Source organism: Pantherophis guttatus, chromosome 15, assembly GCF_059756535.1.
Source record: "Pantherophis guttatus breed Tessera chromosome 15, ASM5975653v1, whole genome shotgun sequence".
NCBI classification, from domain to species: Eukaryota; Metazoa; Chordata; class Lepidosauria; order Squamata; family Colubridae; genus Pantherophis; species Pantherophis guttatus.
The window spans coordinates 7418558-7445718 of NC_142077.1; the positions used below are offsets into that span (position 1 = coordinate 7418558).

Genomic DNA, 27161 nt, shown 5'->3' on the forward strand with positions numbered 1-27161 from the left:
GATGTAGCGGGCCTTGTAAACTTCTTGCCTGGGATGTATAATTTAATCTGAACTTTCATGTGCAGGAAAAAGGTGCGTGGTTCTCACATATTCACCCCCTACCCACCCCAAAATGATATTCTTAATGACCTGGAATGAAGTGCAAATCGATGGACACATTGCAAAGACTCAAGTCGATTGAAATGATAACATTCTGGATTGCTGATAACACCCCCAAAATGGCCAAAAAATAGGCTGTTTTTCAGTCAAAAGCAGCTCCAAAATGGCCGGAAAATGGCCCAAAAAACAGCCAAAAACAGGCATGCATTGCGCCAGCCAGTTGGTCTTCGTGTTTCTGACACGCGTGTTCCAGTTTGGGCACTCGGTGCCAAAAAGGTTCGCCATCACTGCCTTAGATCAATTCCTTCCCATCAAGGATAAAAGAGCCACACTCCCGACATCTATGAAAACAGCTCTTCAGATTTCCTTATTCTTAATCGTTGGTTTTTCTTTGTTCCCCTGAAATTGTTGGTCCACGGAGTACATAGAGTAATGCGGGCAATCCTCGATTTACAACCGTTCGTTTAGTGACCATTGCATCTCCATGGGTGACGTGATCAAAATTCAGGCGCTTGGCAACTGGTTCAGATTTACGACGGTTGCAGTGTCCTGGAGTCGCTGTGTGAATATTTTTTGGCGACCTTCTGACAAGCCAAGTCAATGGGGAAACCAGATCCGTGGCAAGAAAACCCAAAGGTGCTGTTTTTTTCAAGAGGCCACTGGACTTTCTTGTTTGTCTTCGAAGGCCTTTCGCTTCTCAACCAAGAAGCTTCTTCAGTTCTGACAGGATGGTGGGGAGTAATGGAAGGATTTATACTCCTTGCAGACTGCTGGTCATTTGGATCCTTCTAGAGAGCCATTGAGGCCACTTGGAGGTTTATCTGTGTTTACCCTCAGGGAAACCCTTCCATTCCCCACCATCCAGTCAGAGCCGAAGAAGCTTCTTGGATGAGAAGCGAAACGTCTTCAAAGAAAAACCAGGAAGTCCAGTTGCCTCTTGGGAAAAAAAAAAGCACTTTTGGGACAAGTGTGACCCAGATGACTGAGAATCTCCACAGATGTAGCAAGAAAATTCATAAAATGGGGAAAAACTCAATGTCTCACTTAAAAAAAGAAATGTTGGGCTCAGTTGTTGTCGTACGTTGAGGACTACCTGTAAAACTTCCAGAGATCAGGAAGTTTGTTTGGAGTGTGTGTGTGTGTGTGTGTGTGTGTGTGTGTGTGTGTGTGTTGGAAATGTAAAGAATAGGGTGTTAAAAGCTTTGTGGGTGTCTTAAAGATTGCGTGGGGCCGTGCTGGCTCTCATTCAATCTTCCTCTCCTGAAAAATCCACCAAAATTAATTTTCAGATAACATTCTGCCTAGGAAAAAGAAAGTCATTTTTCCTTACTCTGCGTCTTTCAGATTTTCAAGCTGTAAGTGTCGATTTATCAAGCCCGATCACATGGTTTCATAGCGAAGCACGGGTATTCTCAGTATCTTTAAAAAAGCCAAAAAGCCCTTTTAGATCCTGAAACATGGTCGTAATAACAAGGCCATGCCAATGGGTTTGAATCCAATCCCCTTTTAGCAATAATGGCCATCATTTATCAAATGCAGCCTTTAGCTTCTTGAGTAGATAGTCCTCACGACAGTTCGTTTAGGGACCGTCCCCTAAGTTACGACGGCACTGAGAAATGCTGCTTACGACCGTTTTTTTAACACTTAACAACCATTGCAACATCCCCATGATCAGGTCATGTGATCAAAATTGGGACTCTTGGCAACTGATTTCATATTTATTACGGTTGCACTGCCCCGGGCTCACCTGATTCCCTTTTGTGAAACAAAATCAATGGGGAAGCCAGATTCACTCAACGGCCATGTTACTAATTTAAGAACCGCAGTGATTCACTTAACAACTGCGGCAAGAAAGGTCACAAAATGGGGCAGAGCTCACTTAATGTTTCGCTTAGCAACAGCAATTTTAGGGCTCAATTGCGTAAGTCAAGGGCTGCCTGTATAGCGATGGCATCCGCAGCTATATATCTGTGGGAGAAATGGCTAAATCTGAAAAGCTGCTCTAATAATCCAGCCAGCTCTCCATCACTCAAGGTGCCACACACTCTCCCGTGTTCTGGTTTAGTGCACAATCTTTGCGTTGAGATTCACCCCCAACCCCATCATGGCTTCTTCAGCACTTGGTGAACACTCAGCCCCTCCCGGAGCAATGCTGAGTGTGCAAGAGCCCCACCTCGGCTGTGCAATCTTCAGAGAAAAGACTAGCTCCATAAGCCGGTGAAGACTTATTGACAATTGACGTAGTGATGGATGGGTTCTGAGATCGAGAAACATGCCCTTCGCTGGGGGGTGGGGGTGCGGGGGGGGGTTGGTCTTCTCTGTCCCTTCCCATCCAAATCATCTTCTTTTAACGACCCCATAATCCCTTGCGGGGTGGCGTCTGGGCAACTGAATGGAGCTGGCTGTTTTACTGGCCAGATGCCCTTCCTATCGCCGATGCGGAGTTTATATTCAGCAGATACATTCTCACGGTGCCCAGAGAGAGAAGTATCTTCCCCTACCTAGGATCGAACTCACAGCCTCCTGATTGTGAGGCAAGAGCTCCACCTCTAGGCCACCGCACCGCTCTCTCTCTCTCTCTCTCTTCCCACCCAAATACTGGTGTGATTAGTACTCGGGAGAAAGTTGTAATGCTTGGATTGGCATCCAGCTCACCACATGCCCTGCATAACGACGCCCATCAGTCCTGAACACCGTAAAAAAGATTTGCTGCTTTCATCACGCAGCCGAAAGGGAAAGGCCATTGCTCCTCAGTGGCCTTTGGCTGTTGCTAAGGCCAAATGTATTTGCTATATTCCCAAATCTCTTACCTTTGCTGAACTAGAGAAGAAATGCCCACAGGTCTGATTCATCCCCTACATCCAAAGCCTGTTGCTCTAAAAGGCAGCTGATCTCTCGTGAAAACAACAGCGTCGTCCTTCCCTGTTTCTCCATCCCGGTCTGTTTCTCACATCCTCCTCCCTGGAGCGTTCTCCCTCTGTGTTCCTTTTTTCTCTCCCTTCCTCCTCTCTTCCCCCTCACTTTTCCCATGTCGTCTTCTCCTATACGGTGTTTTCTTGTTTCCCCCTTCAGGACTACGAAAGCAAACTCCAGGCCTTGCAGAAACAGGTCGAGACCCGGTCCTTGGCTGCCGAGACTACGGAGGAAGAGGAGGAAGAAGAGGAAGAGGAGGGTGAGTTGAAAAAGAGCCTGGGCCGGGAACCAACTCCTGCAGGAACAGAAGGGGATTTTTGCACCTGTTTGTTCTTTTCATTTTACGCCCGCTTTTTCTAGGATATTCCACTGATTTCTTTTCCTGCAGGACATGGGGGCTGATTTGTCCAGTGAGACTCAGAAATTATTATTATTGCAACCCGAGGGGGTTACTGAATTTGTAAGGTGGAAGCTGTGGCGTCATCTCCCATCTTGGCCCTTATTCAGTAGTTTGGACAGTTGGGGGAAAAAAACGGCCACTACTCGTGTTTTAAAAACCTAGGGGAACAATGTTCGTTTCTAAGAGTTTCAAGACCAAAAGCTGACAAAAGCCACAAGTTCTAAGCCACGTGACCCTTCAAAATGCAGCTAGTCCTTGACTTAACCACAGTTCATTTAGTGACCGCTCAAAGCTACAATGGCACTGGAAAAAAAGTGACTTGCAACCGTTCACATGATCAAAATCTAAAATGCAATTGGCAACTGACTCATATTTATGACGGTTGCAGTATTCCGGGGTCATGTGATTCCCCTTTAGCGGCCTTCTGACGAGCAAAGTCAATGGGGAAGCCGGATTCACTTAACAACCGTGTTGCTAATTTAGTAACTGCAGGGATCCACTTAACAGCTGTGGCAAGAAAGGTCGTAAAGTGGGCAAGACTCACTTAACAAATGTTTCACTTAGCAGCAGAAAATTTCGGCTCAATTGCCGTCGTGTCTGGAGAATCAACACTTCAGGCACTGTAGTGTCGTAATGATCTACAAGGAACACTTCTTTGAGTTAGGGTTAGGGTTAGGCAGTGTTTTTCAACCTTGGCAACTTTGAAATATGTGGACTTCAATTCCCAGAATTCCCCAGCCAGCCACTGCCCTACAGGCCACCGTAGAAAAGACCCTTTCTTTAGTGTAAACCTTAGGAACTCACCTATGCGCCTTGCATTTATTTTATGTTTTTCAGTGCCTTGGACTCAGCACGAGTACGACCTTGCCCAGTGGGCTTTCCGCAAATGGAAGTTCCACCAGTTTACCTCTTTAAGAGATCAGCTGTGGGGCAATGCAGTCTACCTGAAGGAAGGCAACGCTATTAGCGTGGAGCTGAAAAAAAAGGTAAGGGGATTCTTGGAGCAAGGCTATCCGTGACAAATCACAAGGTCCAGCTAGACATCGTTTCTCCAACTTGGCCGCTTGAAGACGGGTGGACTTCAATTCCCAGAATCCCCCAGCCGGCTTGCATTCTGAGAGCTTGAAGTCCATGCATCTTAACTGGAGAAAGATCAAGTCGTTTGAACAAGGGAGCCCCTGGGTTTAGGCTAATTGGCAAAGCCCATCAGTGGTGTCATGCCTCCATCGGAGCCTGAATCTGTGGAGGAAGATTCAGCCACAAATGGAGCTGACGGAGATCGAGGGGGCAACTTCCTTGGCTCTGGAGGAATGTGGGGAGGAACATGCCAAGGCAGGCCTGGGCATTTCAGGATTGGGACGGCTTGTAGGCAGGGAGGAAGGGGGGCAGGATGAGCAAGAGAGGCTAAGCAGTGAACATGAGAGGCAGAGCTCAGGCGATGAGCAGGGACCACTCCCTCCTGATCCTCGAGCACGGAGAGTAGAGAGAAGGCGAGAACAGCGCAGACTGACCCTGCTACTCTGGAGGAGAGTGCCCCGCCCCTCTTCATAAGGCACACCTGGGGACTGAGACTTAAGGAGATGCTATGGGGAGGGGCATTTGTCGGGAACAAACACTGAATTCATGGAGTGTTGTGTGCTGTTGCCGACATTGGGCGTTTCTTGGATTTCTTGCTTTGTTCCTCTGCTTCCTGGACTAATTGATTTATTCCCTTGCCCTGCTGAAGTTCTTGTTTGCAGCCATTGTGCTCACAGCATTGGGCTGGACTATTTGCAGCCAGAGGCTGCTGGAGGTGTGTGTGTGTCATCACTTTGCTCTGGGACTTGCCAGAAACGTGGGAGTGTTTTGGGGAATATTTTCAACACTAAGGGGGTGGTTTGAACTGTCAGCTGACTGTGCTGCCTCTGTGCCATGCCCCGGGTCATCACAAGTGGCCATCAACCTTCAGGGCTTCCAAGAACCTCCATATGCAAGAGCAGTATATATTGTCACAGTAGCACCAGTCGGGGGAGAAAAAAGCCTTTTGTTGTTTAGCTCCGCATCTACATCCGCCTCTTATTTTTGGTCCTTCCAGGTACAATTCCAGTTCGTTCTGCTGACTGACACGCTCTACTCCCCGTTACCTCCGGAGCTGATGCCGGCCGACTCAGACAAGCCCCGCGGCCATTGCCCTTTCCCTCGCACAGTGGTGGCAGTAGAGGTCCAGGATCTCAAGAACGGTGCTACTCACTACTGGTCCCTGGAAAAACTCAGGTGGGCAAGGAATGGCTGTTCTGACTTAGGCGTCCCCAAATCAGGAAGCAGACTCTTTAACCCGACAAAAAACCCTTTTTATTAAGTTACTGTGAATTCCTCTCACTCATCTTCAGCAAAGTCTTTCAAGGGAGAATTTACAGTCACAGATCTTATCTGGCTTGGAGAGCTGCCAGGCCGATATCTTCAAAACTTGGCAAGGAGTCTCGGAGAGTCACAAACCATTTAAGTGAACTAATTGTCTCCTGCAAACTCCCCTCCCCTTTCGCTCCTCTTTTATTCCCCCTGGGTGGGGCCATTCACTGTCCATCTGTGGCCTTACTCCTGAGTCGACCCTTGTTCTTTAGCTGTTCTCTTCGTCTGGCCACTCTGTGCATGCGCATACTGGGAACAGGCTCCAGCTGTTCGCCTGCCTCACTGATGTCTGACTCCGAAGGCAACTGATAACTGTCAGACGGCCCTGGCCCTCTCTCTGCCTCCGATGCAGAGCCCTCATCAGAGCCTTCCCCAGTCTCCAGGACTGGCCCATGTTCCTCCCCAACCTCCTCACTGTCCTGCTAGGGATGGGAAGAAGTACCGTATTTTCCGGAGTATAAGACGCTCCGGATTATAAGACGCACCTATCTTTTTGGGGGAGGAAAACAAGAAAAAAAAATCTGCCTCTGCCTCCCAGCAATTTGCCTCCTTGCAGCAAGCAGCAAACAGCAAACAGCGGAGGCTGAAAATGGGGCATGCAGAGGCGGCAATAGGCAATGGCGATCCCTGCAGCCTGAAACAGCTGATGGTCGGGAGGCTGATCCAACCGGCAGTCAGCTGTTTGTGCTAATCAGACTGTGCTGAAACTGAAACGGACAAGGAGGCAAATTGCTGGAAGGCAGAGGTCAAAGGGTGGAGGCCTGCGGGTGGGCAGGGCTACATTCGGTGTATAAGACACGCCCAAATTTTCACCCTCTTTGTGGGGGGAGGGGGGAGAAATGAGTCTTATACTCCAGAAAATACAGTACTTTAGTGCTTTAGGGGGCCCTTCAGCCCTGAAGATGCTACTGTTAAAAAAACCCTGCTCCTGTAGGCACCAGATTGGTAGGCAGGAAGCCCGAAAACCTTTCACGTAATTCAAATGGATCCAGGCTGTCTCTCTCTTGACCCCTTGGCCATCTTCTGCTTTGTAGGCAGAGGCTGGAGCTGATGAGGGAAATGTACGACCGAGCCGGAGAGATAGCCTCCGATGCCCAGGAAGAGAACGAGAGCACCATGACGGGCAGCGACCCTTTCTACGACCGATTCCATTGGTTCAAGCTGGTTGGGAGGTAGGTGGAACCCATTTCCACGCGGAAGAGAGGCCCATCGGCCTCGTGGGAACATCTTTTGGCAATGGCTGCTCTGAAGGGGCGGCATTCTGTCGTATCTCCACCTGGATGGATGCATGGTTGGGAACCAGGACTTCTGTGCGAGGGGTCAGTCATCCGGTCGGCCTTCTTTTTAGAATTTGGGAATGAGCCGAATTGGCCAAATTTCTCCTTCAAAATTGACCTCCCATGCTCTGAATAGAAATTCAGGTGATCAATCGCATTTTCCTTGGATGTGAAAACGTGGAAGATGCCATTCCGTGGGAAATTTGACTTCTGAACCTCTCCTTTAGAAAAAAGCCAGGGGTTCAAATTAGGCCACTCTTGCTCCTGAAATCGGTTTCTGGAAGAAGAGAGGGTAAAAAAGATCCACGCTGAGAATCCAGGCTTTGTTCCACTTAAAATCATCCAAGTAGCAGGATGTTGTTAACAACCCCACCCCTTTGCTTTGGTGTATACATGCATTTCCTCGACTTGGTAGCAGCCTGCGTATTTCAACCACGCGCACAACTTTTTCCACTGCTAGGGAAAAAAAGAAATTTGGTGGGGAAAAAGTCGATCTAAATCGCACTGCTGCCCTGGTTTCCCTAAAATCCATCCAATTTATTTCCTAGTTCAGTGGAAATTTAGATTGGGAGAATTGCCTGGGATGCCAATCAGAGATATATCCCGAATATATCTCCCTGCCTGGAGTGAGCTAACTCCCCAAGAAAGAACGGTTCGTGTGGTCTTCGCCTTGACTCTTTTAGCTTCCTACGGGAAGGGAGTTTTGTATTTGGATTTGAGCTGGATTTAAAATTCCATTTTAATGTATGCCGATTAGTGTACATTCAAAGTGACTGTTTTGATCCAGCTCCCCAAACATGACAAACTCTCTGAGGTTAAATGAATGATTCCTTTGTTAGGAGCGCCGGCAGCCCCGGCAAAAAGTTTCTCTCTCAATGCAGGCTGACAAGTCTGTCCAGCTGGAAGATGAATAGTTGTCTGCCACATCTATTCATCTCCGCCCCTTGCCTTTTATCCCCAGAGCTAGGGTGAGGTTTTGCTAGCAGCGGTGGCTCTTCCGTCCCAAGGACCGGCCCATAGATTTCCACTGCTCTCCTCTCCTCTGCCTTCTGCACATCTGCGCATCAGGCACTGGGCCCAGCTGTTCCTCCTCTTCCTCATCAGCCACCTCCAGCCACCTGTTGACTCTCCATCTGAGGACTAACAGACTGCCCAGGCTCTGCCTCTGTCTCTCTCTGCCAGCTCCATTCCCTCTTCCCCCTCGGAGCTCTCAGGTTGCCTCGATGCTGACTCTGACTCCCACGCCCCCTCCTCCTCCTCCTCCTCTGATTCGGCTGCTGGAGGGGCTGGCGGCCCACAGGCCACAACAGTGACAATAAAAGTGATCCTATCTATCTCTATATATATCTGTTTCTACGTGCAGAGTTTTGCAGAAAGGGTTGAAATATTTTGCTTTTGACAGCTTAGAGAAAATGCTAGTGTCAGGTTTCGATGTCATCTCAAATAAATTGCACTCCCAAACAATTAATCTTTGCTGAAATATTCCATTTATTGAGTACGACAGATCTGGGCCCGACTTCGTCGTAGCCGATACTAACCCTCTGACCCCCAAACCCTTCCCTTTCCATTCCCCAATTCTCATTTTCTCATTGGCCATCTTCCAAGTCAGTCTCCCCAGCTTCTGACCTCAGCCCACAGGAATGTCCCCCCTCCCATCCCATCTCCTAGGGGATATTATCTACAGAGAAAATAAGTAGGTGAAAAGTCAAGCCTCGCCTCCTCCTTTTTATGGCAGCATCAGAATGCTGACAGCTAGTTTCTCTCGCCCAGAAACCTTTTGCCGCCATCTACACCCAGCTCAGCGTAGGAGAGTCTGCCTTTCCTCTGCACTGTGCTTTGTCTCGCGCCCCTTCTCTGCCCCCCTCCCCCCCCAAAAAAGCTTTGCCTTGTTATTGTTGTTCCGGTGGGCTGTGCACTGGGCTCCGCCGGCCGCAGAGCCCCTTTTTTTTTCAAACGAAGCTATCCCTTTCTTTCTTTCTTTCTTTCTTTCTCTCCCCCTCCCCCCCTTCCTCCCTTGCCGCGTTAACCAAAGTGTTCCGTTAACCGATATCTCTAGCTCCCCCATTTTCCACGGCTGTGTGAATGAGCGCCTGGCTGACCGCACGCCCTCCCCCACTTTCTCCACCGCCGATTCCGATATCACGGAGCTGGCCGACGAGCAGCAGGACGAGATGACGGATTTCGACGACGAGGCCTTTGTGGACGACACGGGCTCCGACGTCGGGACCGAGGAGGGATTGGACTGCTTCAGCGATGGCCAGGATCCGTTTTACGACCGCTCCCCTTGGTTCATTTTGGTGGGAAGGTTGGTGAGGTCGACTGTAAGAATGACCAGCAGGGACTGGCTTTGTTTTTTTTTCCCATGAGCTGCGTGTCCTTCCTCAACAAAAGGAGCCAGTCCAGGCAAATCCCAGGCTGATTTTCTCCAACTTAATTATTTCAGGACAATCGGATTTCCTCTTCTTGAATTCCCTAGCTAGTCCTCAATTTAAAACAGTTCATTTAGTGACTGCTCGAAGTTACAACAGCAGTGAAAAAAGGGACGTTCACACCACATCAGCTGGTTCCGACTGGTTTGGGAAAACCGGTTGTGGTGACCTGCGGGTGGGTCTGCCCAACCGCCCTGGCGCTATGCCATCCTTTTTACCCATGTTTTCTAAGCTGCGTGCAAACCGCGTCCGCGAGCAAAGCACATGCGCGGAAGGCCACAGGAGTGCGCGCTCACATTTTTGGTGCGTGGCGAACCCGTGGTAAAATTATGTGGAACCCATCTCTGGCTCACACTTAATGACCGTTGCGGCATCCCCATGGTCACGTGGTCAAACTCCGGATACTTGGCAACTGACTCATACAACGGCACTGAAAAAAGTGACTTGCAACCGATTTTCACATGACCATCGTAGCCTCTCCCCATGGTCACATGATCAAAATCTGAATGCAATTGGCAACTGACTCATATTTATGACGATTGCAGAATCCCGGGGGTCATGGGTTCCACTTCTGCGGCCTTCTGACAAGCAAAGTCAATGTGTTCTGCCCCAGCTATGGACCCCAAAGAACGCAGCACACACAAAGTCCGTTCAAACCTTAGTTTACTAAATAAACCAGTTTTTTACAACAACGGCTGTCAATTAACTGCATTAACAGCCGCCAAGAATTCAAAGAATAATAACTGAAAGCTTACTGTGGTTGGCAGAATAACCAGAAGCAATTTGCAAGAAGCTGATAAGATAAGCAAGACAAGACAGGAAGGTATGTGAATGGAGTTGTTCCCTGCAAATTGTTTCAGTCAGCATTCCTCCTTAAATAGGCTAAGGGAGTGGCCAATTAGCCCCAAGCCTTACTCTCGAAGAGACCTACTCCTGAGGAGCCACTCCTGCCTTTTGGCAGCTCTGCGTGCCCGTGCATCGAGAAGAGGCCCCTCCTCTTCGTCCTCTTCACTTAAGGGAGCTTCTGGAGGTTGTGAAGGCCCTGGCTGGATCCCCGCCTCTGGCGCCACATCTTCTCCAGCCTCCTCATTGTCCGACTCGAGTGCCAGCTGCACAGGCTGCTGGCACAGCACCACACCAGCCTCCTCGCTGTCCGAATCAGCTACTAGCTGCACCAGCCGCTGATGGGCTACAACACAGTGGGGAAGCCAGATTCGCTTAACAACGGTGTGATTAATCTTTAACAACCGCAGGGATTAACCACCGTTGCAAGAAAAGTCGTAAAAGAGGGCAAAACTCACTTAGCAAATGTCTCACTTAGCAACAGAAATGTTGGGCTCAATTGTGGTCATAAGTCGAAGGCTACCTGTATTCTAGAATGACCCTAAAAGTCTGTGGTCTCTGTGCAAAGGCCACTGTGAGCGTGGCATGAAAACAGACTTCTGGTACCTTCCCTTCTTCCCTTTTGCTGATTTAAAAAATCAGCCTGCCTCCCACATCCTTGTCCCCTCTGGCAGGTTTGCAAAAACACAATAAAAACAAGAATTCTGAAAGCATCCATTAATTTAAAAAATTCTAATTAACAAACAGTCACTCGTGATCAAAAAGATTCAGGAATCTTGGATACATTTGTTAACCCTCTCCTAAATTGTAATGTAGAATGGAGCCTGCTTTTACCTCAATTGGAATTAGTTGTGCTTTGAGGGCTTTAACAGAGACGACGAGAATTCATGATGGATAATTTCATTTTCAATATTTGCATGGCCACCCACCGAAAATACATGACCTCACAACAATAAAACCCAATAACTGTCAAATTATCAGTCAAAAAGCAAAAATCCAGCACTTCAGTTGTGCAACAGATGCCCGTTGAAACTGCTAAAACTTCTGCCCCCGGTGCGAAGATTGCACATAAGACTAAAAACTGCAGTTGTCAACATTTTCCTTTGTAACCATGAATCAAAATCTAAATCCTGGTTTGAACTTCAAACCATGTTTTAGGGGAGCTTTCATTTCTCTATAGGGTCTCTAGTTCCCTTTTCTCAATATATATACAAAATACCAGCTTGACACTCTCAAAAATACGTTCACATGAAGATTTCTTGATTGTCAAAATCAACATCACAAGAAATCACGATTAGAATTTCTTAATTTCTGCTTAACATCTACTTAACATCTGGAGGCAGCCATTGCTCTGGTTCTCCGTAACATGGTTTGCTGGTCTGTTAATATGACACCTGAAGACGACCATCGTGGCTTTGCGTTTCCAGTACTATTGTGGCTTCTTAAAAGCTCCCAGCTTAGCATGATGGCGAGAACCTAACCATTCTGTCTTTTTACCCTAAACAAGGTTTAGAAATGACCAAACAGGCCTACGGCATTGCAGGCTTCTTAAAAACCAGGAATATAAATTACACGTGGTTAATACCTGCAAATTTGGGGATTGTGGCCAGAGCGCCCTGCGTCTGGCTGTGACAACTTACCACTTCTAGGCAGGGGTGGGGCTGCTGGGGTTCGCAGGGGTTCGGGAGAACCTCTAGCTAAGATTCTGTGCAGTTCAGAGAACCCCTAAATCCCACTCCTGGCTGGCCCCGCCCATCCTTCCCCTCCCAGGACTCCCCACTCGGCCTGTTTTGGATGCAGGTAAATGTAGGGCGTGCGTGGAGACTCAAGGAGGGTGAAAAACTGGCCTACCGGAAGCTCAGGAACGCCGGAAATGTTTCTGGCCTCCAGAGGGCCTCCAGAGCCTGGGGAGGCCGTTTTCGCCCTCCCGGAGGCTTGAGAAAAGCCTCCGGAGCCTGGGGAGGGCAAAAATGCCCCCCTCTTGCTGTGGTGCAGGAGGCCGACTAGGCCACGCCCACCCTGGCCACGCCCACCCAGCAACCAGGCAGAGAACCCCTTGCTAAAATTTTTGAAGCCCCACCCCTGTTTCTAGGTAACCTGAGGAATTCCCATCTTATCTTCTTCTTCCTGGCCCTGTTTGTTAAGCTAGAGAGCTTGTAAACCATGCGGTGGCTCATATCTGGATGCTGGTTTGGCTTCCGCTTTGCGGCTCAGAGGAAAAACGCCGGTCCTTGCAGTCAATTCTTTTGGCACGCCGTGTGAAATTGATGTTTATTGGCTGGGGAAGGCATCCGAAATGGGGCCTTCGCCTCTACGTCCGCAGGGGTTACGTTTTCCAACCCATCCCAGACTTCCTTTGCGTTCCGTTAGTCACCTTTTAATCCTCCCCCTTCCCCCCCCACTTTTTTTTTATTTCCACGTTAAACTTTTATTTTCTCATCTGACTGTGGCTTTTTTATGTGAAGATGTTGCTCTGTCTCACCCATCTTTGGGCTCATCGTACCTCCCGTTTCCTTTCAGTCTGCTGCTGCTGCCGCCTTAAAAGAATTCCCTTCCCTCTGAAATGAAACTTGCAAAGCAGGCTGGAAAAAAAGGAGGCCTATTTGTCTTAGTTTTGAGTTGCAGCCATTTCGGTTTGTGTATCCGTTGTGTTCCCTCCCTTTTGTGTTGCACTCCATTGACATTTTTTTTTGTCGTCGTAGAATACACAGATCACCATTTGTGCTTGTGTTTTTGCATTGCTTTGCCTTTTCTTCATTTCAGGAAATTCCCATCGGTTGGGGGGAAAGCACACGGGCGCTGGCAGAATAGATTAACACGACTGTATAAAAAGTTTCCCATATTTCTAGTCCTCAGTGTTTCTTTTTTCCTAGTTTAATTATTCATAGGTGCTTATAGTTGGCCATTTGTGATATAGAGCCCCTATATCTGTAAGGCCAGTCCAGTGGTGAAATCCATTTTTTTTTTTACTACCGATTCTGTGGGTGTGGGTTGGTGGGCGTGGCAGGGGAAGGATACTGCAAAATCCCCATTCCCTCCCCACTCCTGGGGGAAGAATATTACAAAATCTCCATTCCCTCCCCATTCCAGGGGAAGGATACTGCAAAATCCCCATTCTCTCCCTACTCCTGGGGGATGGATATTGCAAAATCCCCATTCCTTCCCCACTCCTGGGGGAAGGATATTGCAAAATCTCCATTCCCACCCCACTCCAGGGGAAGGATACTGCAAAATCCCCATTCCCATCCCACTCCAGGGGAAGGATACTGCAAAATCCCCATTCCTTCCCCACTCCTGGGGAAGGATATTACAAAATCTCCATTCCCATCCCGCTCTGGGCCCAGCCAGAGGTGGTATTTGCCGGTTCTCCAAACTGTTCAAAATTTCCGCTACTGGTTCTCCAGAACCTGCTGGATTTCACCCCTGGGCCAGTCTATTGGGAGGGGCTGGGAGGTGGAAAATACAATTTGAAATTGATGCCCTTATTTTATTCTGCTGCAAAGACCAGGTTTTGTTTTGTTTTTTACATTTGGCAAAGCTAACTTGCACAAAAATGCAATATTTAAATTGCCACTTACACTTGTAAGTTTTAGTGTAAACTGTACAGTAATAGAGTGTTTCTGCCCCTCAATGCCTTTAAACATGGCCTTTAAACATTGTTATGGCTCCTAAATGTCAGCAGCAACCTTGACATTGCCACAAAAGAGATACGGTAACTGGTTAAAATATTAAAAATATTCCAGCCTGTTCAAAATTCAGAGTGAAGAAGAGCTAAAATTTGACATGTGTTCGGTAATTGCCTTCATAATTTTTACTTTTAAGTTTTCATGTCATGTAAACCACTGAGAGTTGTCTGTGCGATGGGTTAAATCGTCGGTGATTTGTTAAAAGATCAAGCTGAGTCTAGCTGTGTTTCATTTCAAGCTTCCTAACAGATGAGTCGTTACTGTGTTTGTCCTCAACCAAATGCCATCTCTACTCAAATTAATCAAACGTAACTCTTGTTTTACAAACGAGGGACTAAGATTTGGTTTCCATCCTTCTTTTCCTTCAGGGCGTTTGTCTACTTAAGCAATCTTCTCTATCCAGTCCCCCTCATCCACAGAGTGGCTGTTGTCAGCGAGAAAGGAGAAGTGCGCGGATTTCTGCGTGTGGCAGTCCAAGCTATAGCTGGTAAGTTGCAGCCAGGCCTTGTCGGTAGCTGTTGGTTTGTTCATGACATTGTTGGTTTCTTCATGGTTTGGGCCAGTAACGGAATTGTAACCTTTTAAAGATGGAAGTCAGGATGTTTGAAAGCTCCTTTCTCTTAACAGCTATGTTTTGCCTCTTTCCCTTTGCAGATGTTTCATTACCAAAGTAGGTGACATCACGACGTGCTCTGCACTGATAGTGTTACCTAGTTTGGTAATAAAATGTCTGCAGAGAAAACCACCAAGCTCAGAGAGCACCAAGGACCCCACAGGTTCAACCCTACGCTACAAATATTCTCCCCCATCGGTTCTTTCTCTTTTTTTTTTCCGATAGCCGACGAAGAGGCCCCCGATTATGGCTCTGGCGTTCGGCAGTCTGGCACAGCCAAGATCTCATTCGACAATGAGTATTTCGACAAGGTAACATCTTACTTAAGTGCATCTCTATAGTCTTGGTATTTGTTCTGACCTAGGCTTTTTCAAAAAGCACAAAGCAAAATCCTGGTCCCAACAAAACCCCTTTTATTAAACAAACAGTGAATTCCTCTCATTCACATCCAGCAAAGTCTTTCAAGGGAGAATTTACAGTCACAGACCTTATCTGGCTTGGGGAGCTGCCAGGCCGATATCTTCAAAACTTGGCAAGGATTCTTGGAGAGTCACGAATCAATTAAGCAAACTAATTGTCTCCTGCAAACTCCCCTCCTCTTTATTCCTCTTTTATTCCCTCTGGGAGGGGCCATTAATCGTCCACCTGTGGCTTTACTCCTGAGTCGACCCTTGTTCTTTAGTTGTTCCCTTCATCTGGCCACTCTGTGCATGAGCACACTGGGAACAGGCTTCAGCTGTTCCTCTGCCTCACTGATGTCTGACTCCGAAGGCAACTGACAACTATCAGACGGCCCTGGCCCCCTTTCTGCCTCTGACGCAGAGCCCTCATCAGAATCTTCCCCAGACTCCAGGACTGGCCCATGTTCCTCCCTCACCTCCTCACGGTCCGAATCTGCTGCCAGCTCCACTTGAATGCCACAACAGCATTCAAGGGGCAAAGAAGGATTCAAAGAAGAAGAAGGCGGGAGGCCATCTTCACTAGACATCTCCCATTTGTTTGTGGTTTCCCCAGAGCAACTTTTCATCCGTATCCATGACACATTCTGGACTGTCCTTGGAAGAACTGAGGATCGTCGAGGGACAAGGCCAGAGTGCGGAAGTCAGTACGCCCCCTGAAGAAATCAACCGGATGAATGAACTGAGTAAGTCGAACAGAAGACCTCTTCTGATTCTTTGAGGTCCAGGAGAGATTGGAGATGTGTCAAATTAAGCTGGGGCCGTAGTATGCTGTGCTAATACCCAGGGATAGGCGGCAGGGGGTTCGCAGGGATTCGGGAAAATCTCTAGCTAAGATTCTGTGCAGTTCAGAGAACCCCAAATCCCACTCCTGGATGGCCCCGCCCACCCCCTCCCCTCCCCTCCCCTCCCAAGAGTCCCCACGCAACCCATTTTGGATGTAGGTAAGTGCAGGGCATGCACAGAGGCTTGGGGACGGTGAAAAACAGGCATACCGGAAGTTCAGGAAGGGCCTCCGGAGCCTGGGGAGGCCCTCTTCGCCCTCCCAGAGGCTCGAAGAAAGCTTCTGGAGCCTGGGGAGGGCAAAATGCTCCCACCCCCACCCCACCGTGGTGCAGGAGGCCGACTAGGCCAAGCCCACCATGGCCACGGCCACCCAGCAACTGGACAGAGAAGCCCTTGAAGCCCACCCTGCTAGAACCCAATCCTAAAATATTTTGAGGGGGGAGAGCAGCTTTATGATTTGCAGTTGTCTGCACGGCGTGGTTCCCCAACCTTGCTTTTCCAGGGTTCTTTGGAACTTGATGTGCAGATGGCTGTTGGGATGACCTGAAGGCCACCTTTAGATCTGAGGTCTCTCTAAAAGCGATGACCACAGCCACGCCGGGCAAAGAACACACAGGACACATCTCATAGGCGGCTTAACTCGCGAGTAAAAAAAATGCTTCAAGATGGTTGCAATCCATTCTTCTTTTAAAAATATAAATATATATATATATTTCCAGACCTGAAATCCAGCACTCTGTTGGATGGCAAGATGGCCATGGAAGGTTTTACTGAGGAGGTTGGGGATCACCTGAAACTGGGCAGTGTCTTTACCTTCCGGGTGACGGTGCTCCAGGCCAACGGGATCCTCCCAGAATATGCGGATATCTTCTGCCAATTCAAGTAAGTCTAAGTAAGCTTCTAGTCCTCATGTTTGCACAAAGTCCAACCCCCCCCCCCTTCCTTAGGCAGGAAACCCTATCCCATTTCAGACAAATGGTTGTCCAATCTCTTCTTCAAAGCTTCCAATGTTGGAGCATTCACAACTTCTGGAGACAAGTTGTTCCACTGATTAATTGTTCTCACTGTCAGGAAATTTTTCCTTGGTTCTAAGTTGCGTCTCTCCTTGATTAGTTGTTGTGACCTAGGCCCAAGCAGTTATTACCAGACACAATCAGTCCGAAACAAACATATTTTATTAGAACAGCTGAGAATTACTTCATTCTCAGCTTAGTCCAAATTAAGTCCAAAACAAATTCTTCATAAACAGTCCTTCGGCCTTATCACCAACCTTTGTCTTCTTTGGCACCCTGCCAAAGGCTTTTCTTGGCAAAACCCCAAGATGTTCAGAAGCAAGAGATGCAGACAAGAAACAAATGTAGCAATGTTGCTTTCATACAAAGATCCCAAAGAGTTGCTGCTCTTTTAAGCCTTCTGGGAGGAGTCAATCATCTCCTGGCCTTACTCCCAAGTTGTCCTTTTTGCTTTAGCTGCTCTTGCCTTCTGGTAGCTTTTCGCATGCGTGCACTAGGAACAAGCTCCTCCTGTTCCTCTGCCTTTCTGCTCTGGGTTCTGGAGGCTCTGAAGTGCGCGCATCGCTCCCAGATGGCCCTGGCCCCATCTCTGCCTCTGACACAGAGCCCTCGTCAGTGCCTTTCCCAGACTCCAGGACCGACCCATGGTCCTCCCCAGCCTCCTCACTGTCCGACTGCGCTGCCAGCTCTGGCAAACCACAACATTAGTTTCCATCCGTTGCTTCTTGTCCTGCCTTCTGGTGCTTTGGAGAATAAGTTGACCCCCTCTTCTTTCTCTCTGAGATATTGGGACACTGCTATTATGTGACCCAGTCCTTCTTTTCATTAAACTAGACTATATATGTATGATTTCCTGCCTAAACGGGGTTGGACTAGAAGACCTCCAAGATCCCTTCCAACTCTTGTTATTCTGTTTTCTGATGTGGGAGATGGCAGGTATACAGGTAGTCCTTGACTTAAGACCCTCATTGGGACCGGAACGAACATTGCTAATCGAGGCGATGATGGCGTACTTCACCTTCACCTGGTTCATTCTTGTTTTCCTAGCTTTCTCCACCGGCACGATGAAGCTTTCTCCACCGAACCTCTGAAAAATAACGGCCGAGGGACCCCGCTTGGATTTTATCATGTCCAGAATGTAAGTGAGGAAGTGACCTTCTTGGAGGGGTTCTTGGTGGCTTCTTCAGGGATCAGAATCACCTGCAAATGAAGTATGGGCAGCAACCTTCCTATTTCCAAATAGGCAAGCCAGCCATCTCTTCTGCTGCTGGCTGGCTGAAGGTTGTTATTATTTTTATTATGACCGTATTTTTCGGACTATAAGACGCACCGGAGTATAAGATGCACCAAGATTTCGAAGAGGAAAACAAGAAAAAAAAAATAGTTTTTGGCCTCCGCATGTCCGGTTTTTGCTCTCCCCAGCCCCCAGGAGCACTCTGCAGGCCTCCGAAACCCTCTGCGCATCCCATTTTTGGCAAAAACGGGGCTGTTTTTGGCAAAAATGGGATGCGCGGGGCAGGGTTTCGGGAAGCCAAAAATGGCTGTATTCGGTGTATAAGACGCACCAACATTTCCACCCTCTTTTAGTGGGGGAAAAAGTGTGTCTTATACTCCGAAAAGTATGGTATTTTTGAGTCTTTTCTCGCTCACTCAGACGGCTGTTCGTGTCTCCTCTTGACAGATTTCCGTGGAAGTGACCGAATCCTTTGTCGAATACATCAAGACCAAACCCATTGTCTTTGAGGTCTTTGGACACTATCAGCTCCACACGCTCCACCTGCAGGGACAAGAACTCAACAGGTACCTGGATAACAGCACAGGTTATAAGTCCTCGACTTACAACCATTCATTGAATGACCATTCGAAATATGACCAGCCAGTTGCGCTAACAGCCTCTTTTCTCCGCAGCCCTCCGCAGCCATCCCGGCGATATTTCCCTCCTCCCATGCCTCTCTCAAAGCCAGGTAAGAGTTGTTTTTCCTCGGCACGAGAAATTGTCCCCTCGGAGTAACGAAGTCTTTAGCGCACAAAATTGTTTAGGAGATCGCAGTGTTGGGTGAAATCGGGTGGCATCAAATCAGATAGAATAAGAATAACTCATTGACCGCTGAGAATCAGCTGGCAGAGAATGGAAAGTAACCATAAAAATACATTAGTATCAATAGAAGAGAATCCTTGTATATATATATATATATAACTGTATTTTAATGTTTGTATTTATGTTTTTTACTTTGGCTGTGCACCGCCCTGAGTCCTCTGGGAGAAGGGCGGTATATAAATCTGCTAATAAATAAATAAATAAATAAATTTGTAGCTCAGGGTCGAACTGTGAGCTCCTCGGTGCTCTGAGCTTGGTGGTTTTTCTCGCAGACATTCCATTAGCCAACTAAGTAACATCATCAGTGCTGATGTGACTTAGTTTGGTAATAAAAAGGTCTACCTTTATTATTCATTATGAATGCCATCACTCTGCATCATTCCCACCACACTGTCAAATAATTTACTAAGACTGTATTACTATTCTTCTTCTCTTCCTTACTAGTATCTAGTATTCCCACTTATTACTATAACCATTGCTGGTATCTTTCAATTATATTGTTTTTATTTGTATCTAGTATGATTTGATAGCTTATCAGTAACTATTGTATCTTTTTTATTCTTCATGGATGTATTTTATTCTCCTTATATACACTGAGAGCATATACACCTAAGACAGTGATGGCTATTCTTTTTGCCATCGTGTGCCAAAAGTGGGGGGGTCGTTCACGTGTGTGCCCACACCCATAATTCTATGTGCCCCACCCCCCCGTGCGCATGCGTGTGCATCCCCCTACCCCCGTGCTCTCTTTTGGTACACGATGGCCCAGTAGGCCCATTTTTCACTCTCCCCAGGCTCCATACCCCTTCTAGGAGTCTGGGGAGGACGAAAACTGACTTCCCTACCCCGTCCCCCCCTGGAGGCCCTCCGGAGGCTGGAAACTGCCCGTTTCCCAACTTCCGGTGGACCCAGAAGACCTGAAAATCAGCTGGCCGGTGCATGCATGTGTGCTGGAGCTGAGCTCGCGTGCCCACCAATATGGCTCGGCGTGCCACCTGTGGCACGCGTGCCGTAGGTTCGCCATCACGGACCTAAGACAAATTCCTTGTGTGTTCAATCACACTCGGCCAATAAAGAATTCTATTCTATTACAAGAATACCGCCAAGCTCATTGAGCGCCAGGAACCCCAACACATACATTAATCATTGGAATGAAAAGGAAGAGACAAACTTCACTAGTTTCTCTGTATTAGTCATAATAACAATAACTGATTACGTTTTGTGATGATACCTTTAATGTTATTAAACGGCAACATCTGCCCCCCCCCCTTTAAGTCCTTGGGATGGAGTCAGTAGCTGGACAAGAATGCTGAATGCTAAACATCTGGCTGACTGTGCAACCGACCTTAAATGGATCAAATTGTGGGCCAGCCTTTATCTACTCAAGGGCTACTGGCTGTTTGCAAATTGAGAGGTCTTCTTGAAATCACCTCCAAAAGCAGACTTCCCCCACCTCCAAAAATGTTGGAGGATTGGATGAGTGGTGAAATCTTCCCCAGTTTGCCACTGGCTCGGTGCTCGTGCAAGTGCGGGGTGCATAAGCTGTATGCGCACATGTGCAATACGCACCAAACACACGCTTTGCGTGGAAAAAGGAGGCTTAGGAAGGTAAGCAGAACAGCGAGGAGGGGGTAACAGCTGTGTCGCGCAATTTAGATTCATTAAAAAGCAGGCTTTCTAGCGATTTTAAATCACGTGGCACAGGTGATCATCGGAAATACCGGTTTGAAGCGGTAGCTTTTTTTTTAACTACCGGTTCGCCCGAACTGGTGCGAACCGGTAGCATTTCACTATTGGATTGGATGGAGAGAAACTGCCATTCTTGTCATGTCTGGAGATTGTGTCGGACTCCTGTTGATCAGCTCTTTTCTACTCACATGTGGCTCCTTTCTCAGTAACCATCCCCTTGCTCATCGTATCATCCCCCCCCCCTTGGTTTTCTTGGTTGAGCTTTCAGCTGTGCATGTCGAATTCTTTCATTCATTCCATTTTTTTTACTCCCCCGCCTTCTCTCCCTCCCCACCCGACCTCCTTGCCTCCCTCCCTCACATGCCTCTCTTTTTCTCACCGTTGCCTGACGCCTTTCCTCCCACGTCCTCGTTGCTTCCTCCAGACCATGAGAGAAAAATCGAATTGGTCATGTATCTCATGTCTGGCTATGTAAACGCACCAGTGCTCGACGCCGTGTCCCAGCATGCCAACGTGCTTGCGACGGCGGCCGTGGCAACGTTCCAAGACGATGCTGACCGGTCGCCTCCTTTTCTCTCTCTGCCTGTCCCCAGCTGTTGTCAGGCCCAGCGGTTCCCCAAGCGAGATGGTCAGTAACACAATCGATCTGGGATCCGTGTAGGAACAACCCTTAGGCCTCTTTCTCCAGGCACCTGGGGGGTTCTCCTGAGCCCTGTGTGACCACTTTCACCCTGCGGTGGGCTGGGGCTTGAATCCAAAACCGGGACCCCAAATTCATGAGTTGAATCCAGATGTCAAGGACATTCCAGGTTCTCTAAAATGAGAACAAAACCCTGCCAGATACTTCTGTTCAAAACTTACAGGACTCCTTCTGGGTCCACGTTCCTGTTTTGCTATGAAAATCTTCTTCCATGCATCCATTATTCTGTCTCTTTTGTTCCCGAGGTCTCTTTTTAATGATGATGATGAAGATGATAATAACAGCAAAAACAACAACAATAATAGCATGTTTCCCCGAAAATAAGACCGGGTCTTCTATTAATTTTTGCTCCAAAAGACACATTAGGGCTTATTTTCTGGTTAGGTCTTATTTTGGGGGAAATACGGTACTAAATGCACCCATCTGGCTTACGATCTTAACTGGGGCTTATTTTGGGGGTAGGGCTTATATTACGAGCATCCTGAAAAATCATGCTAGGGCTTATTTTCCCGTTGGGTCTTGTTTTTGGGGAAATAGGGTAGTAATTTTAATAATCATGGTCGATACTTAGGATGCTGGCAGCAATCCGTATCATCCCTCAGTGCCAGTCAATAATATTTGTGTTAAATTTTTAAATGTTCAGTTGATTGAGTTTCATGTTTAATGAATAAAAGAGAGAATAATAATAAGCGCCTTGGGTGCAATCCCAAAACAACTGGAACACCACTTGAATACCATCATTGGCATTGACCAATTTGCCACCAGTCAGTTGCAGAAGGCAGCTTTACTTAGAACAGCTTCCATCCTGAGACGATATCTGTAACACCATCAAACATCCAAATCTGCCTATCTCAGGTCCTTGGTAAGGACTCGATAGGTAGACAAAAATGCCAAACCCAGTCTCAACATCTGACTGACTGTGCGATGATCAATAATAATAATAATAATAATAATAATAATAATAATAATAATAATAATAATAATAATAATAATAATAATACAAATTGCTATTATTTTAGGCTGGAGCTTATGAGTCCTAACCCATCAGGGAAAGCATGCCAGAAAAACTTTATGTCAACTTGCAAAGCTTTCAAGTTGCCATGAGCAGGAGGGAGGGAGAACTGAAGTGAATTCCATACATTCTTTCTGACCGCAGTCAGAAGGAGGGTGTTAGGTTTCACAGCCAGCCAAAGTGGTTAATTGGAGAATGTGATTTATGACATGGCCAGAGAGGAGGGGAGAGACAGGGTCATAGGGGAACATAAATCTACGTAGGATCAGTCCTAACTGCATCTGAGTATTGCCGGAATGTTGCTCGTAATAAATGACTATATTTCCTTTGAAGTTTGGATCATGGCTCATGAATTAATTAGGGCATCTTTTGGAAACTTGACACTTTATTTAAGCATCACAAGAGCTGCCTTTCTCAATCTGTTGGCCTCAACGCTCATAAACCCCGGGCAGCATTCGGATTGTTCAAAAGTCATTTCCAGACTGCGTTTTCTTTTAATTTTTAAACCAGTCATTTTTTTCTCTTTCAGTCCCAGCCACCAAACTCAACACGATGAATAAACCCAGCTTGGGACAGAGCATGACCAAATACGATCTCCTGGTTTGGTTCGAGATCAGCGAACTGGAGCCGACGGGAGAGTGAGTTGGGTCCAATTGCCTTGCCTGGTGGGGTGCTTAGTGACAGGAGCAGTTATTGCTGCTTATTATTTGCGTTGAGACCGCTGAAGCGAGATCCTTTCGTTGAGGAACATCTGAAGGCGCTTGGGGGATTTAAGCTAGAGCACGGAGAACTACTGCGCTACCACTGGCTAACGGGCTGAGAAGGAGAAGACCTTCTGTCTTGCTGCAAACCCAGAGGAGCATGGTCAGACTTGCTTGGCCATTCAGAAGCTGCCTTGCTAGAGATATTTATTGTCAGGGTTCCAAGTACCGTATTTTTCAGACTATAAGACACAGCTGACTATGAGACGACCTAAATTTAGAAGACGAAAACAACAAAAAACAAGTTTTTGGCCTCCGCATGCCCCATTTTCGGCCTTTTTGGGGGCCCTTTTCCAGCCTTTTTCCAGCCCGTTTCAGGGCATTTTTCAGCCTGTTTTTGAGGCTTTTTTCGGCCCTTTTTCGAGGCTCTTTTTGCCCCATTTTTGAAGCTTTTTTCAGTCCGCTTTTGCAGCTTTTTTCAGCCCTTTTTCAAGGTCTTTTGCAACCCATTTTCTGGGCTTTTTGCAGCCTGTTTTTGAGGCTTTTTTTGGCCTGTTTTTTCAGAAAAAATGGACTGAAAAAAGCCACATAAAACCCCCGAAAATGGGTTGCAAAAAGACCAAAAAAGGCCTGAAAATGGGGTGTGCGGAGGCCGAAAAAACAGCGGGCGGGTCGACAGGGCTTCTGCAGTATTTGGTCTACAAGACGCACAGACATTTTCACCCCCTTTTGGGAGACTAAAAAGTGTGTCTTATAGTCCGAAAAATACGGTAATAGCCCCCATATAAAGCAGAACTCCAAGGCAGGTAGATTCCTCAAAGAACAGTTTGATTGGAGTTGCCATATTGGCACAAACTGGTGAAAACCAACTCTGAAAGTTCCTGCGGTTTTCACCTGATTAAAAAGGGAAAGTTTCTCCCTTTCCCCAAACAGTCAGTCACATTGTCCAATCAAGTTGCTGGCTGGTTGCCTGGTTACTTCACCACCCCCCTACTCCAGCCACCTGTTTGAATGTCCTTGGTTCCCACAGGAAACCTGTTTTGTTTTGGCTATAAAAGCCCCATCTAACTATGCTCCCCCTCCCTATCCCTTCTTCTTCCCATTGTGGCAACTCCGAAGTCTCCAAAATGGTCCCAGCCAGGTTCGCTTCAGAGCTTGACATTTACGCTGTGGAGTATCTGGGATGTCAGAACAGGTGGAGGGGTGGGATTCAACCGGTTCGGGCGAATCGGATGTTAATTTTAATCTGGTCCGCCGAACTGGTAGTTGCAAGGACTGGCTCACCCCCACCCCCACCCACCCCGAGTCTGCACACGTCCCACTTTGTATGTCAGGTAAGTGCAGAGCCCATGGAGGCTCCGGGAGGGTGAAAAATGGGCCTACCGGAAGTACCAGAAGTCAGAAATGGGCCCGTTTCCAGCCTTCGGAGAGCCTCCGGAGTCTGGGGGAGGCCATTTTGCACTCCCGGAGGCTTGAGAAAAACCTCCAGAGCCTGGGGAGGGTGGAACCCCCCCTGCCATGGTGCAGGAAGCTGACTAGGCCATACCCCCATGGCCACGCCCACCCAGCAACCAGGCAGAGAAGCGGCTGCTAAATCCCAGCTCTGGGTTTAGAATGGAGAGCTCAGTCTTGAAAGAAAGATGGGAGGAAGTTTTTTCAAGCGATGCTTTGCTTTCCTTCCATGCTGGAAGAATCGGCTCTGTAACAAATTCCCAGAATAAATGAGAGAAAGCGACAAATGCTGTCTCTGGACCTCCCTTGTAGATAGTTTTAAGTACCCCCTTTCTGTTCCCCGGAGCCTTCTCTAATAAATGTGATTATCTGTTGATAAGCTATGATCTTGGTATTTCCCGGCAAATAGTCCAGCTGTATTTTTAATCTTATCTGAGGGGGAAAGGGTTGGGATGGAGGTAGCTGTGAGCTACCTGGGGAATTAAACCCCCCTCTCATCTTGATTTGTCCCTCTCTCCCTTGCAGATACATCCCGGCCATTGTTGACCACACTGGAGGTCTCCCCTGCCAAGGGACATTCTTGCTTCATCAGGTGGGTGGATGCTAAAATCCCCACAAAGGCTCCTTTGAATCTGGCTTGATTCTGGCAACTACGGGAAAACTTATTTTCAGTCGGGGTTTTTTTGGGGCAGCAGAAATAATGCCCAGAGAATTGGGATTTTCTTCTTTTTGTGATTTTACTTCCCAATTCTCAAGGCCGGCCTACTATTCTGCTATTTCTGGTCTCCTATCCAAGTTGTAATCAGACCAGACCCTGCTGCCTCAGGTCAGACAGGGACTGTTAGATGCTGCCCTCCTGACCTCGGCTGTTTGAAATAAAAATTAACTGTGTTGCTTGGGAAATCTGCCTGTTCTGACCTAGGCTTCCCAAGAGCATGAAGCAGACTCCTTGTCCAACAAAAAAACCCTTTTTATTAAGTTACTGTGAATTCCTCTCATTCATACCCAGCAAAGCCTTTCAAGGGAGAATTTACAGTCACAGACATTATCTGGCTTGGAGAGCTGCCAGGCCGATATCTTCAAAACTTGGCAAGGAGTCTCGGAGAGTCACGAACCAATTAAGCGAACTAATTGTCTCCTGCAAACACCCCTTCCCTTTAGCTCCTCTTTTATTCCCTCTGGGAGGGGCCATTCACTGTCCACCTGTGGCTTTACTCCTGAGTCGACCCTTGTTCTTTAGCTGTTCCCTTCGTCTGGCCACTCTGCTCATATGCACACTGGGAACAGGCTCCAGCTGTTCGTCTGCCTCACTGATGTCTGACTCCGAAGGCAGCTGACAACTGTCAGACGGCCCTGGCCCCCTCTCTGCCTCCGGTGCAGAGCCCTCATCAGAGCCCTCCCCAGGCTCCAGGACTGGCCCATGTTCTTCCCCAACCCCCTCACTGTCTGAGTCTGCCACCAGCTCTGCTGGCTGCTGGCGGGTCACAACACTGCCTATAAACCTCATCTCGGTGAATTCGAGCTCCATTCTCCCCTTTTTCTGGCCAGCACCAAAGTGAGACCGGGTTTTTGGCACCCGCATCTGGCAGGCTTCCCCAATTCAGTTCAGTTCTCTGCCAGTCCAGATGTCAGGAGATCTTGGCGGTTTTAAGCCTAACATTTAAAGAGGCGGAATGCTAAGGGGGAGAAGCAACCAAGCTGGTCTCTTTTCATCACTGCAGGGAATACAGCGGAGGATCACCATTACCATCATCCACGAGAAGGGCAATGAGCTCCATTGGAAAGACGTGCGAGAGTTGGTAGTCGGTAGGTATCTTTCTCCTCTGTTTCTGGACGGATCCTTCTCCCTTCTCTCCTCACTCTTCTTCCACTCACTGAAGAGTGCCCAGCCCACTTTGCTGCCACATATATCTGGCCCAGGGAATTTTCAGAGAGGAGGGCCAAGGATGATGGGTGTACGACAATTCGCCATAGCCAACTCACCACGACTCTCTTGCCCACAGCCAACTCGCTGGAGGACAACTTGCCACGGCCAACTCTTGTCCCGCAGAACAACTTGCTGTGGACACAAGAATTACACTTATATCAAACAGTCAAATAGAATAATTAAATAAAGGATGCCAAAGGAAGGCCAAAATAAAATGTGAATGACAAAAATTAAAACAATGGTTAGAATTATTTTAAATAATGAACCTGAATTATTGAATTGTCCTGCAATGAGTTGCCCATGGTGAGTTGGCTGCAATGAAGTGGCTGTGGTGAGTTGGCCGTGGGAGAGCTGGCAGGGGCGAGTTGTCCTCATTCCGGATGATAATCCTTCATGAAACCTCAGGGGCCATCAGGGACCCTACTTCTGAAGTAGCAGGGTGGGACGGTCTGTAACCGAGGCTGGTTTTTGCAGGAAGGAACATACCGTTCCACAAAGATTTGACTTGGCATTTGGATTGATGAATGGTTTTGGGTGGGGAAACGCCCCAGTCTGGAGACATTCCCTCCCAAATCCTTCTGCAATTACCGTATTTTTCAGACTATAAGACACTCTGAAGTATAAGACGCACTTAGCATTTGGGGAGGAAAACAAGGGGGGGGAAATCTATCTCTGCC

At 47.7% G+C, this 27161-nt stretch overlaps 1 protein-coding gene and 1 long non-coding RNA gene across 49 annotated transcripts in view; one reads left to right on the plus strand and one right to left on the minus strand.

Moving 5' to 3' along the window:
* The window catches only part of KIF1B (kinesin family member 1B), a 115411-nt gene that overhangs the window by 70962 nt on the left and 17288 nt on the right, over positions 1 to 27161 (plus strand). For 23 of the 48 annotated variants that reach the window (XM_087878934.1, XM_087878935.1, XM_087878945.1 and 20 more), the window contains 14 exons: positions 3172 to 3271; positions 4250 to 4398; positions 5487 to 5665; positions 6835 to 6972; positions 14404 to 14522; positions 14874 to 14959; positions 15663 to 15792; positions 16612 to 16774; positions 17953 to 18043; positions 18587 to 18705; positions 18814 to 18869; positions 22934 to 23042; positions 25083 to 25149; positions 26279 to 26363. In XM_087878934.1, the coding sequence (XP_087735060.1) occupies positions 3172 to 3271; positions 4250 to 4398; positions 5487 to 5665; positions 6835 to 6972; positions 14404 to 14522; positions 14874 to 14959; positions 15663 to 15792; positions 16612 to 16774; positions 17953 to 18043; positions 18587 to 18705; positions 18814 to 18869; positions 22934 to 23042; positions 25083 to 25149; positions 26279 to 26363 (1591 nt within the window). Of the gene's footprint in view, positions 1 to 3171; positions 3272 to 4249; positions 4399 to 5486; positions 5666 to 6834; positions 6973 to 9109; positions 9383 to 14403; positions 14523 to 14873; positions 14960 to 15662; positions 15793 to 16611; positions 16775 to 17952; positions 18044 to 18586; positions 18706 to 18813; positions 18870 to 22933; positions 23043 to 25082; positions 25150 to 26278; positions 26364 to 27161 lie in introns of all 48 variants that reach the window. The other 25 variants (XM_087878910.1, XM_087878911.1, XM_087878920.1 and 22 more) reach the window with 2 other exon arrangements.
* On the minus strand, positions 25507 to 26959 carry LOC148111872 (uncharacterized). Its single transcript, XR_015729931.1, has 2 exons — positions 26751 to 26959; positions 25507 to 26616 (listed from the first exon to the last, which is right to left on the minus strand). It is a non-coding gene; the product is annotated as an uncharacterized LOC148111872 (long non-coding RNA).